The 14933-nt window shown below is 33.1% G+C and overlaps 1 protein-coding gene across 1 annotated transcript in view; it reads right to left on the reverse strand.

The window, feature by feature from the left end:
- The window catches only part of CNTN6 (contactin 6), a 306049-nt gene that overhangs the window by 52690 nt on the left and 238426 nt on the right, over positions 1 to 14933 (reverse strand). Inside the window, exon 12 of the mRNA XM_021695279.2 lies at positions 4790 to 4917. Within this exon, the coding sequence (XP_021550954.2) occupies positions 4790 to 4917 (128 nt within the window). The remainder of the gene's footprint in view (positions 1 to 4789; positions 4918 to 14933) is intronic.

Raw genomic sequence — 14933 nt, forward strand, 5'->3', positions numbered from 1 at the left:
AAATAAATATTATGTATCTTAGATATAACATTATACAATTAATCATGAATATATACCTTTTATCAATCCATAGTTGATTTCTTAATTTTTTATTATGTTTGCAAAAGGTGAAAGCTTGAGGCAAATTGTCCTTCTCCTGTCCTATTAGATTTCCAGATTAATTCCTAATTTTATGTATTTCAAGGAAAGTATTCTTAAATTTATCTCAAGTGATGCTTTAAAAGACAAAAACATTGCTAAAGCATGTCATTTCAAATTTCTAAAACAGAACAGATTTTTTTAAATCTGGAATAAAACTAGGATTCAAGTTAAAAAAAAAAAAAAAAAAAAAAAAAAAAAAAAAAAAAAAAAAAAAAAAGAGTTCACTCAGCATTATTTTCAATATTGGTGGGGGATAGAAAATTCCTGGCCAGTATACAAATTCACTATGTATTTTTTCACCTGAAAAATTAAATGCTTCCACTAATAATTTTTAAATCAAAGCTTGCTTTCTATAAAAATGCTTTAAATCATTCTTTGTGGAAAACTGGAGTACATAATTAAACATTCCGAGGAAAATATTAGCAGTACTGGGAGACTTCTCCGCAGTGCCTTTTTCAGCCACTAAAATATGACCAATGTATTCCAATGTGCTTTGTCATTTCTGTGAAATTGTACTGTTGGTTTATTCAATAAAGCTGAGCTTCTCAATAAAGCTGGGCTCAACACCTCAAATCCTTTAAACTGCCTGTTGAAGCCACAAAGCCCCTAATTATCTACCTATCTTGGTATTTCTCTTCGTAAATATAGAACCATAATGGTGCACACCATTCTTCTGCTGGAGAAAACGGATAGGCCACTCTCCATGCTGGTATAATAAAGACTTCTATCACAAAGCATAAACAACTAAATGAGCAGCAATAAACTTAATTTGCACATTAGATATGCTTTTCCAAGTTCCGACATTTCAGTTGAAAATAATGCTGAAGCAATGAGGCCTATAATTGAACATCCAAAACTTCTCCAGTGGGGAAACAAAGACAAATGTTGCCTGCAAACAAGATCATTTTTATAGCCTACTGTTACTCTGCTTTTTAATAATTTTTCAAATGCCAGATCAAATAATTTCCCCTTTTATGTGATTTTCATATACTTCTTAAGTGTATGTACACACTCTAATTTTAGGCAAGTCCTCCAAAATGAAAACACCTAAACTCTCTCTCTTTTCGATTTCTTGTTTGTGCCTATGGAACATGTCCTCAGATTACACTGGGCATCTTCTGAGGCTCTGGCAAGGCTGATGCTAATTGCACTCCCGATGTTTGAATGGAAAATGGCTTTATCCCTGCTGCATGAGTGAAATAGAAATCTCTGACATACAGTGCAGATAACTTCAAAATCCTCTTAACACAGATAAGCCATATCAGCCAAAACTAAGCTGGAAAATATCTTACTCTTGTAACTATTATCTTTTTACATGTTATCTAACAACAACATTTCTTGTATGACTGAGGCTGATAAGTCAATTCAAAGAGAGATGATTGTTTCATCAGCTTTACTGAAATTTTTCTCATTTGTTCCTTACCACCTTATTTCCAGTAAGGTCACTATATGCTGATTTTGGTGTGAGAAACAAAATTATATTTGACTCTGTAATGACAATCAGATGAACATCATAGACTAGAAAATACAAACACACACACACACACACACATTAAATCATCTTAAACAACCAGATGACTACACTCTTAATAGTCAGGAAAATGGTTGAATCAATGCATATTATTATAATTCTTTCTCAGATTAAAGCTTCAAATTTGTAGGTTGTAAAATAATAATTCTTTGTCAGGAATAGCTTTAACATTCCTACTTGAAAGAGAATTAGCAATAGAAGTCCAGTTAAGAGGATATGCTAATGACAGATTTATCTTAGACCTGTATTTACATAGCAATCCAATAGTTTAATAAAAAAATCATAGAATACAGATCAATAAAAAATCAAGTTTCTAGAGATGCTTTTATTTGTACTGTACACATTTTGTGTTTATGTAGTTATTTTTAAATGTATGTTTTTGTGTTACTGTGTATGTACATGTTTCTTTATAACGTGGTTCTTGTCAATGGCAAAGAAGCAAATAGATCCCCCTTAAAATGGAATGTGGGTATTTCATGAAGATTAAAAATAACAAACACAATTTCCTTCTCATTATTAGATATAAATGAGTGAAAATTACTTGATATTCATGCATACTGATATATGCCCTGTTTGCATATGTAAATGATTCTCTTCTTTGTGCTGAAAATATTGGAACAGTGAGTTCTCTCCATGAAGTCTGTAGGATTTTCATGTAGCTTCACATTTGTTCCCCCTTGCCGAGTAAGGAGTTCTCTTTGTATTAGAAATACATAACTACAAACCCTAAAATAGGGAAAGTGAAAACATTTTAGAAGTTCATTATTTTCCTTTGATGCTCTTCATTGCAAAGTATCCTAAGCTTAACCCCTGAGAAATAGAAAACCTTCATATTTTAGAGCAAGGAAATCAGAACGGAGATTATCTAAGAACTTAAGAGTGTAAGATAAAATCATTTCACTCAATCAATAATTATTTATTGAACACATACAGTTCCCAGGACTATTCTAGCATTTGTGACATTCCTGCCTTCTTTATGCTTCCTTCTAGAGGAAGGGAAAGAGGGAGAAAAAAACATAGACATGAAAAATAAGTGAAGTATATAGTATATAAGAAAATGAAAAATCCTACCAAGGAAGGAAGAGCGGAAAAGATTAAGGTGACCAGGAATGCAGATTGCGATAATTTTGTTTCAATAGCCCCAGCAAACAACACTAGAAATAAATAAAACTACGTCGAGTTTTTGTGTTTTGCTTTGTTTCATTTTGTATTAAACTGAGCAGTCTTATTTAGTTATTTTCTCCCTTGTAGAGAGAGTTGATCGTGTGTTTTATGGACTACCCCAAATTACAGATGAACTTGTTTCTATCCGAAGAACTGGGAAACTATCTAGCAAAAAACATGGCTATGTTACATATCTGAAATATCCAACTGCTACCTTGAGAAGTAAGCATGGTCCAGCTTCTCCAGAGTTACATATTTATGTGAGCCTCCTCCTTTTACTTTTCTCCCATTTTTTGCTAAAGGACAGCATCATGATGCCAAATGTTTGAAACATTTGAGGAAGAGAAACTATTCATTCAGTCCGACGTATCCAATAACTTTTTTATCACCAGAATCTCTGGGATAAAAGGATGCCCGTCACTGTATTTTAGCAGTAAAACCACTGGTCCACCTATTGGATCACCAGTATTCTGCGGAAACTTTCATTGAAAAACTACGTTTCTACTACCGATAACTTCTATCCTTTACATTTTATGTTTTAATTCCCTCTGGATTTCTCCATTCTTGGAAAAATTAACTGTGATGTCCTCCACCATATTTTAACCTTCTTCATATTTTTAAAATGAATGCCTACGACCTGCACCTTCTTAATTTGAAATGAGGGAATAAATCTCCTCTTTTGTTTTTCCTTAATGCTGAAAAGTATGTTTTTCAGTATATGGGTAGTACCAAACATTTGCTGGAGACATATCCTATGATTAGATATAGTTACAGCATATTCCTTGAAATGGTAAGTCCATCTCTGTCTTAAAAATCTGATGACAATACAATCTTAAGGAAGTAAAGTTTTTCAAAATGTGCCACACTGGTAAGATTTTGACACAAGTTACATCAATCACATTACCCCTGAGTGTTTCAGACAACTGTCAGCAGGCATAATGTAGTATGCTTAAGACAATGTTGGCAAAAATATCTTCCAGGGATAAAGGTAGGTATTTTTTTTTCCTTGAGACATTTTAAAGGGTAGTTGAAGTGTAGTAGCTAACTACTTTTTATTTAATATATTTATTTTAATAGAAATGCTGATAAAGCACTGATTGCTGAATTTAATTATTTGGGCTTAATTAGCTGTTCAAACTATTTTATCAAGACTGTCATTTTAACCATCCAGGAGGCAATGAAATAATAAAAGTGGCATGTCTTCCAGTAAACATACTAGTTTTATGAGCTGAGATTCAACAAAGTAAAGTAGCAAAGATGGGGAATAGATACTTGAATACTAATTATGTCCCTTGGTGATATATGGAAGTACATTTGTATTGATAGTAGCTTAAAAGTCTGAAGAATAGAGTATGCAGTTTTATCATCACAAATTATGTGAGCTTATAAGTTTACTGTGATGGGACTATAATAATGACTTACACAGACACAGATATTTTAATTTTTTTTTTTCTCTTTGAAACAAACTACTCACTAAAGTGTATGCAAGAGGTTCTGCATCTCACTAGCTATGCACTAGAGTTATATAAATAAATGAACTGGTTAGGTACTTGGCAATCTTATATCCATGGTAAAAATTTCATACAAAATGAGAGTTTCTGAAGGAAATTTAACCAAGAAAAATATTATCAACTGACTTTATCAAAATGTCCATAGCTCCCTACACTAAGGCATTTGTGAAAATTCAAATGTTTTAGGTGCCGGTTTTAATTCTGTTTAATTACCCACTGACAGCATTTCAACTGCCAAAGTGTTCACATCTGCCATGGTATCCCACTGGCAAAGTAAACATACTATTAATGAATATAAATATGGGAACACAACTCTTAAATAAATTGTGAAATCAAATATTTCACATATACACTATGATACAGGTTTGACATTACGATAGAGGTTGTGATATGCATACATGTCTCCAGTGTTCATCAAGCACAAATGAAGATAATAAAATACCTTTTACGACTAGGCTGCCGGTGTTCTTTGCAACGCCAAACTGATTTGTAGCTACGCAAGTATATGATCCGGCATCTGACCTAGTAACGTTATATATCTTGAGGCTGCCATCCTCTGAGAGAAACACTCTAAAAAGAAAATGCATAATTAACAGAAGTAAGGCTCTTAAAATAAGCCTTAACCATTTATTTTCATTTTAAAACATTACTAAAACCATGGGCATATTCCTTTCCTTTTATCCTCTTCTTGATTGTGAGCAATCTCTGAACCCCTGTAGTAGAATAAATGATACTTGCTTTTATTCTGACACAGTATTGATAATTATCATACTATCACTTGAATTATTGTTGATTTTGAAGCCTATTAAAAATAAAAGGGATGCTTGATGCTACAATGCCCATTTGCTTGATTAATAACAAATGCAGCTATTCACTATGCATTTTGAAAAGTCAACTCTCTGGTGAAAATTTTGAACTTGGCGTTAGAGAAATGTGAGCTAACTTTCACATTGTTTAATCTAGCTCTATAAGCCTGCTCTTACTTAGCACTTTCAGCCACCAAACAACAAGATTCTCAATGCCAGTATTTACCAAAGCTAGTGAATTGAAGGAACCATCTACGTGGTTTCATAGCCAAAGGGCCCAGGCTTATCCTGTTACGTGGCCTATCATAGAGAGAATGAAGCCTTCATGAATCAGACTGCATTAAATCGTCCTAATATACATGCAATCACATAGCACATAATGAAGGGATAGCTGTTTAAGAAGTTCTAATCTTTCATAAAATGATTCTTACGTTTTCTCTGAAACTCAGAAGTAATCAAAAGCAAATTATCAGACCACTGATGTAATCAGGGAAAGCCCAAGATTGGTTTCTTGACAAAATCACCATTAAATGTTTTAATACGGAGGCAAAAAAAAAAAAAAGGGAAAAATTAAAGCATGTGCCCCATTTTATGTCTCATAAACATAATTAGCAACTTTTTAAAAACACGGCTCTTAAAACACTAGTAGGTAGTCAGGGTTGTACAAAAATAAGTGATGAAAACTAATTTGTCACAACAATAATTTTAAAAGAAAGAAAGACATAGCAATTGCCATGCATGTCATATCCATTAACAATACCAAACAGTATTTGTTTCATTGCAAACATATCATTGTGCCTAATATGTGTATCACACAAAATGTAGCTAATATAATTAATTACCCAATTTGAAACCAAGAGAATTATCAGCCAACTACAATTTGTATGAAGCTAGCTTCTGATGTTGGGTTTATTATTAATGATGTGTTCCACATTCTGTCATCAAGTGAGAAGCTGGGGCCACATCTGGGTTTAGAATGTTCCATGGCATGTAATCAGATTTTTGTTTAAGTCATTATCTTGGAGTACTCTCCAACAGCAGACATTTGATATCTCATTTATTTTCTGAAATGTCTAGATTTCTTGGTCGCAATTTACATTAACAGTTGAATCATACCATTAATGACACAGTAGTAGTAAAGCTATTCTAATATGCAGCAAACTCCTGGCCAAATATAATTCTGTAACTGATTTAATTAGAAGAGATCAATGTGAGAAGTATTTGGGTGCATTACTTATCTCTAGAATTTAGGAAAAACTAGGAATTTTCAGCAACATAGAAATGTTAAATTTTGGCCAATAAGACAATTTAAGTGATATAAAATATATATCTGCTGATATCTAAAGTCCATCAGACAAATGTCCCAGCTAGTAATGCCAGTGTTTGTATGTCAGATAATTTTTCACTTAGCTTTCAGAAAAGAACAATTCATGTAAAAAGTGGTTTGATATTACTACCCTTTTCAGGCTTATGGTATATGTTCAATAATGTTTGTTAAATTGAAATTGTCATCACTGAAATTGATTATTTCTGTTGAAATCTTAATCAGTCAACCAATATTTCTCAAGTGCCTAGTACTGTTCGAAATACTGAAAATGCAGACCAAGAAAAATTACAATCTGTCCAAGAGTAAATAGTTAATAAGTATTAGAGAATGAATTGAAAGTTACATATCTCTATATTATCTCTATGTTATCTCTAGCACTCATCCTCTTTCCAGAACCATCCATAGTTACTTGAGTAGACTAATTCTCCATGTTAATTTTGATGTTCAAGAAGTTCCTATTGAGTCATCATTAGATGCCCTTAGAATAGTCATCTGTGTTTGCTTTTCACAATGTGGTCTCATCCCAGACCTACTGAACCAAACTCTGCATTTTAACAAGATATCCAGTAATCAGTATGCACAATAAGGTCTGAGAAGCATTGATTAATTAATTATAAGTTAAACTTCAGTCTGTAAAGATTATCTTTATTTCTAAGCAAGAATCCATACTGTTTTCCTAAGATCAATATGCAAAAATGTATAAAAGATAAAAAAAGGTTAGATTCAAATATTTTCTGAAAATAACCAAATTAGCAACCAAACTGACTTATCACTTATTAAAAACAGATGATTAAAGGAAAATAATTCTCCATAACAACCTAGGATATTGAAAGCCAGAGATTTAACTATAACTAGAAATTTTATAATATGATAAATAGTATGAATATTTCAACTTATCATTTATTTTTTTAAATTAATAAGAGATGGTAAAATATAGTAAGAAAACTTAATCTATGATAACATAGATGGAATCAAACCACATAATCATAGCCCTAATTTTATGCAGAATTATTAAACAAAAAATAGTAAAAAAAAAAAAGTGAGAATTTCAAGTTCTGTCACATATTAAAATATGGCTTAGCAGAAATGATTAAAATAAAAGAAAGAAAGAACAACCAATTAAAATCAAACTGTACTAAACAGCTGACATTTTCACGTAAGGAAGAAAGCACCTATAAAAATTAGCTGAAACATTTTAATTCATGATTTTGGTAATATTCATAGAGAAAGATAAAGACTGACTTTTTTTATTCTTCTTTTGAAATATTCTAAAAGGTAGTTTAAAATGGTATCTGGAGGGACGGAAAGAACATATTAATAAAATATATTAAAATATTCTATCTTGATTTCATATAAGCTTCTTTGGTGTTTAAAACAAAACACAGCCACAAATATAGATAAGCTTGACTATCAAAAAATTTGAGAAAACATTCTAGTATTAAAAATAAAGATTTTTGTGAATAATTAGCAAAGAGAATATAGTTATAGAGAGGGAAGCATAAGGCAATCAAGTGATTGATTACATATAATATATATTTATATTTATATTAGGACCTAATACAGAGATCATACTGCTTATAGACAATAAAAGCCTAAATGAAAATATGTGAGGATCATTTAATGTGGTACAGCTTCTAAAAATTCAATAGCAGTTTAGAAACGGAATAGAAAGCCTAGGTATAAACCTGTGATTATATGGTCAATTAATCCATGACAAAGGAGGGAAAGAATATGCAATGAGGAAAAGTCAATCTCTTCAACAAATGGTGCAGGGAAAACTGGACAGCTACATGCAAAAGAATGAAACTGGACCACTTTCTTACACTATACACAAAAATAAACTAAAAATGGATTAAAATCCTAAATGTGAGACTTGAAACTATAAAACTCCTAGACAAAAATATATGCAGTAACTTCTATGACATTAGTCATAGAAACATTTTTTTCACTATGTCTACCCTGGCAAGGGAAACAAAAGTAAAATTAGACTATTGACAATACCAAAATAAAAAGCTTTTGCACAGCAAAGGAAACCATCAATAAAATGACAAGTCAACCTACTGAATGGGAGAAGATATTTGCAAATGATATAACCCAATAAGTGGTTAATACTCAACATATATAAAGAACTTATACATATCAACACCAAAAAAAATCCAAATAATCCTATTTAAAAGTGGACAGGGGGCGCCTGGGTGGCTCAGTTAGTTAAGTGACTGCCTTCGGCTCAGGTCATGATCCTGGAGTCCCTGGATCGAGTCCCGCATCGGGGTCCCTGCTCGGCAGGGAGTCTGCTTCGTCCTCTGACCCTATCCCCTCTCATGTGTTCTCTCTCTCTCATTCTCTCTCTCTCAAATAAATAAAATCTTTAAAAAAAATAAAATAAAATAAAAAATAAAAGTGGACAGAGTATCTGAATAGATATTTTTCCAAAGAAGACATACAAATAGCCAACAGAAACATGAAAAGATCTCAATATCCCTCATCATTGGGGAAATGCAAATCAAAATCACAATGAGACATTACCTCATACTTGTCAGAATGGGTAAAATAAAAAAGACAAGAAATGACAAGTGTTGGCGAGGATGTGGAGAAAAACAAACCCTCATGTGGTATTGTTGGGAATGCAAACTGGTGCAGCCACTGTGGAAAATAGTATGGAGTTTCCTCAAAAAATTAAAAATAGAATTATCATATGATGCAGTAATTCTACGACTAGGTATTTACCAAAGAAAACAAAAACACAAATGCAAAAAGATACATGCAACCTTATATTTATTGCAGCATTACTTTTAATAGCCAAGACAGGGAAGCAACCCAAGTGTCCATCCATGGAAGAATGGATAAAGAAGGTGTGGCATATACGCAATGGAATATTACTCAGAAAAAAAAAAAAAGATCTTGCCATTTGCAAGAATAGGAATGGACCTACAGAGTATAATACTAAGTGAACTACTCAGAGAAAGACAAATACCATATGATTTTCACTCACAGGTGGAATGTAAGAAACAGAACAAAGAAAGAAAGAGACAAACAAAAAAAGCATCTTAAATACAGAGAACAAACTGGTGGTCACCAGAGGTGAGGCAGGTGGAGGGTGGGTGAAATAGATAAAAGGAATTGAAAAGAAAATTTAATAGCAATTTAAATATATAAATGGAAATGGAACAATGCTAACTCTTTCTTCTAAACTTACTCAGCAAATACTTACTAATACCTAAAAATACTTACTAATACCTACTGAGTTCTAGGCACAATGTTAGATGTTATAATAGAAATAAGAGAAATAGGGTGATAATTACCAAGGACATACTTCTCTATGAATAAACTCAGTGGTCAAAATCCAAGGAGGTTATTATTACAGGTCAACTCTACACAGGCCCTCTACTAATTGAATAATAAATGTCAGCTCACTGAATCCTTAAGTCAAACCTCTGGGCTCACTATTGTTATCATCCCCAAGTTTCCTGATGGGGAAATTGAGACAAGGAAAGAAGCAATAATGTACTCAAGTTACCCACTAGGTAGTGTAGGGCCCAGATTCCAACCTGTCTTTCTCTTTGGACCAGAAAGCAGCTATTTGAGCAAGTGCTCTTTCACTTCAGTTTCCAAAGCATAGTTTACTAATAATATAGTTACTAAGAGCACAAACTTGAGCAGTTTACTTATTTTATATATCTATATAGCTTTGTACAGAATAACCTTTAATATTAGAGACTAATACTCTCACCTTCAGAGAGTCCATATGCATATTTTCTCATGAGCGATAAACACCCTTCCTCCCCAGTCTCTATTCTCAAATATTCACTTAATTAGAATATTTCAACTGTTTGCACTATTGAATAGAAAAATTTCCCCGAAATTACCAGAGCTTAGTATTCTATTTAGATGATTAAATCACAAATTAAGGCATTTGCATTTAAAATGTTCTGTAAAAATTAGAATTTAAAGACATTTACATGTGTGGATGTATCATGACCATTCAACTTTTGAAAAATTAATAGTTGGCATTTGTAATGTACTAAACTACTCCTCTAATTGCATCCTGAGCATAAAAAAGGTAGAAATTCGCTAGTACAAACTGTGTCTGACAGTCAGGTGACATTGGTAGATTTTATGGTGACATTAGAAAATAGAACATGTGGAAAACTGAACTATCAATATATGTAAGCATTTCAAGGTTAACTGGTAAGTTGAAGGAACACTATATGAAGTGATTGAACATCCAACATTTCATTCTTCCTACTGTCAGGGAATATTAGGGGCATAAACAGAAAACAAAAGTTATAGTCTACCCATTTGCCTGATTTCATACCCTTTGCCTTCTACTTGATGCGTTATTATGAATGAAATACCAGGAAGATGGACTACCAATGAAATGAACTTATAGGACTTTTACCTGAAATGTATTTCAAATTTTATGTCATTCTGAGGAACTACAGAAAGACTAATGTGGAATGTTTTTATCCTTGCTTTCCTGTGTTGCCTGTTTATTATAAACCTCCTAAATATAATAGAGATTAGCACCCACATCTAGTTATGACTACAGTGAATCTAATATATATCCAATCATTGGTTAACCTACATACAGAAAACAAATCTGTATACATAGATCCACATGATTCAAAAATGACTAAGTCTCTATTTCTATTTGTTTGTTTGATATCAACCATAGCCCATCACAAAGTTTGAGGATGCAGAAGATTAGCAATAGCTAAATTTCTTAAACTAAAAGAAATTAGGACATTGAGCAATTATAATTTCTTATTGCTGAAACTAGAGCAATACTGCTATTTTTATAGTTAGATTATTAACTGGAGTATTGCTTCCAGTTCTGTCTAAAGATAATACTGCAGACCATGAAATTTTAATTGACGGTCTAATTTTACTGATATCTAGAAAATGTAAAATAGATTGGATTAAAATGAGTTAGATATGAAGTAGAAAAGTGTGTATAAATTCCAACTCTACACAATTTAGGTTTTAGGAAAATGTCCCACTGGAATCCACTTTAGATCAAATATTGATATTACATTTTAATAAGTTTAGCACCTGATTATCATAGCTAAGGTGTAATATCTATGCCAATTTCACTGTCATTTAATAAACTATCTCTTAAAAATTCCTTATTTTAACAAGCTACAAAAAATGACTGACATGATCTACAAACAAGTAAATATCAAAGCTAGCTCATTTAAATCAAAGTAAAGGTTCTCTTTCCCATCTTTTTAAGTCAATAACTTTAAATGGCTTTAATGGTAATTATACACAGAAAACAGCTCACACCTCTAGCCAAGGGAAATTTAAAGATGTAATCAATGGATTAATGCAACCTTATTTTATCATTCCTTATAAGACCATCAGAGCAGTAAAAACAAAAACAAGAATGAGATCACACACACACAGATAACACGCACACCCAAAAAAGAGAAAGAGATGACCATAGAACAAAAATGAAGTGCTATCTTGAGAGATGATTGAATGGGTGATAGAAAATAAAATCTAGCCTCTCTACTAAATGATGTAGATCATTTTCAGTAAAGCACAATACATTTATAATCTTCAGTCAGTTCTAAATGAGAGGAAACATATACTAGAACATTTAAGAAAATTTATGGAAGAAATTATTAAATATGTTATTTGTCTCTTTTACTTCTCTGCCATTCAGGACAGAGCACAAATATTCTTTTCAGAAAAGAGTTGTGTAAATCCCAGAGAGAAAACAAATGTGCATAATTTGAAAATCTTTCTTTTTTTTATTTTATTATGTTATGTTAATCACCATACATTACATCATTAGTTTTTGAGGTAGTGTTCCATGATTCATTGTTTGCATATAACACCCAGTGCTCCATTCAGTACGTGCCCTCTTTAATACCCATCACCCAGCTAACCCATCCCCCCACCCCCCTCCCCTCTAGAACCCTCAGTTTGTTTCTCAGAGTCCATAGTCTCTCATGGTTCATCTTCCCCTCCGATTTCCCCCCTTCGTTTTCCCCTTCCTACTATCTTCTTCTTTTTTTTTTTTTTTTTTTTAACATATAATGTATTATTTGTTTCAGAGGTACAGGTCTGTGATTCATTTTTCTTAAGAGTATATCTTCACAGACTTCCCAGATGAAAACCCGGATAAAGGTTTTTCCCAAGTACCTACCAGAGGATTTGCCCTCCATTCTGCTTATCTGAATCCCATCCATCTTCCCAAGCCTACTCTGGATTCCCACTATTAAAGACCCACCTCAGGCATTCTTTCAGGTTCTCTCAGTACCATTGGCTGTCAAAAGTCCAAATACAGCCCCATCATAAAATGGCAGCCAGCATATAAGTCCCTTTTTCTTTCCTTCCAAAGACTGTTCCCACATAGTTTCTGTCTGGAGATAGTCTATGTGGCTGACTGATGCCAAACTACCAGTTGCATGTTTCTGTTCTTAAAATGAGTCCATAGCCAGTACAATAAAATATGATCCTGCATTGTTGTCTGTATGTACCTGCCTCACTCTAAGCTGTTCCCAGGGAACCTGGCTAAAACATGCAGCTTCTCAACCACACTGCAGTACTTTCTCTTCCTCTTTCTCCAAATATTAAAGATTAGGAATTTTCTGCATATCAATAAACGGATACGCAAGGAGGTTTAATACTTTACTTAACCACAGCCAGGATGCAGGACTTCTGATCCTGAGTCAGTCCTTTTTCTATTAAATCATTTTCTGAATTATTATGCTACCTTGTGTTTTGAATTTTCTTTTTTTTTTTAAGATTTTTTAGAGCAGTTTTAGCTTTGTAGTAAAATTGAAAGAAAGGTACAGATTTCCCATATACCCCCATACATGCATAGCTTCTCACATTATCAACATTCCCACTGGTGGTACATTTGTTACAACTGAGGAATCTATATTGGCACATCATAATCATCATCATCATCCAGAGTCCATAATTTACCTTAAGATTCACCTTTGGTGTTGTACATTCTTGGGGTTTGGAAAAATATATAATGACATGTATCCATCATTATAGTATCACACAAAGCATTTTCACTGGCCTAAAATTCCTCTGTGCTCCACCTATTTATTCTTCCCTCTTCTTTTTTTTTATTTTTTTAAAAGATTTTATTTATTTATTTGAGACAGAGAGAATGAGAGGGAGGAGGGTCAGAGGGAGAAGCAGACTCCCCGCCGAGCAGGGAGCCCGACGCGGGACTCGATCCCGGGACTCCAGGATCATGACCTGAGCCGAAGGCAGTCGCTTAACCAACTGAGCCACCCAGGCGCCCTATTCTTCCCTCTTTTAACCCCTGGCAACCACTCATCTTTTTACCGTTTCCATAGTTTTGTCTTTTCCAGAATGTCATATAATGCCATCACACAGTATGTAATCTTTCAGATAGGCTTCTTTCACTTAGTAATATGCATTTAAAATTCCTCCATTTCTTTTCATGGCTTGATATCTCATTTCTTTTTAGCACTGAATAATATTCCACTGTCTGGATGAACCCCAATTTTTTATTCATTTACTTACTGAAGAATATCTTATTTGTTTCCAAGTTTTTGCAATTATTAATTAAGATACTATAAGTGATAGTGTGCAGGTTTTTGTATAGACGTAAGTTTCAAGTCCTTTGGGAAGATATTAATGAATGTGATACTTGGATTGTATGGAAAAAGTATGCTAAGTACTGTAAGAAACCTCCAAACTGTTTTCTAAAGTGGCTATACTATTTTGCATTCCCATTAACAATGAAAAAGAGTTCCTGTTGCTCCACATCCTAGCCAGCATTTGGTGTTAGTATTCCAGATTTTGGCCATTCTAATACGCACGTAGCAGCATCTCATTTTAATTTGCATTTTCCTGATGAAATACGATGTGGAGAATCTTCAAATACATGTGTGCCATCTCTATATCTTGTTTGGTGAGGTGTCCCTTAAGGTCTTTGACCCATTTTTTTATTGGGGTTGTTTTCTTATCCCTGAGTTTTAATCATCGTTTGCATATTTTAGATAACAGTTCTTCATCAGATGTATATTTTGCAGATATTTTCTCCTAGTCTGTGGCTTGACTTCTCATTCTGTGGGTATTGTGTTTCACAGTGCAGTTTTTTTTTCCTTTAATTTTGAATTAATTTTGGGGAAGGGTGTAAGGTCTATGTTTAGATTCATTTAAAAAACTTTTTTTGCTTGTGGTTGTTCAATTGTTTCAGCATTATTTGCTGAAAAGACTATCTTTGCTTCACTGTATTGCCTTAGTGCCTTCATCATAATTTTCTTTTTAGACAAGTTTTCATTCTCTAAATAGACTGTAAAGCTAAGTTTTTTGAGGCAAGTGATATAGGAGTTATAAGGCAATGGACTCTAAAGTCAGCTTGCTTTTTTTGGTGTTCTGGCTCCCCCTTTTTGGCTGTGGTATATTGGAAGCACTTGCTTGATTTCCTTGTAAAATTTACATGTAAATGGGGATAA

This window comes from Neomonachus schauinslandi, chromosome 1 (genome assembly GCF_002201575.2).
Source record: "Neomonachus schauinslandi chromosome 1, ASM220157v2, whole genome shotgun sequence".
Taxonomy (NCBI): Eukaryota; Metazoa; Chordata; class Mammalia; order Carnivora; family Phocidae; genus Neomonachus; species Neomonachus schauinslandi.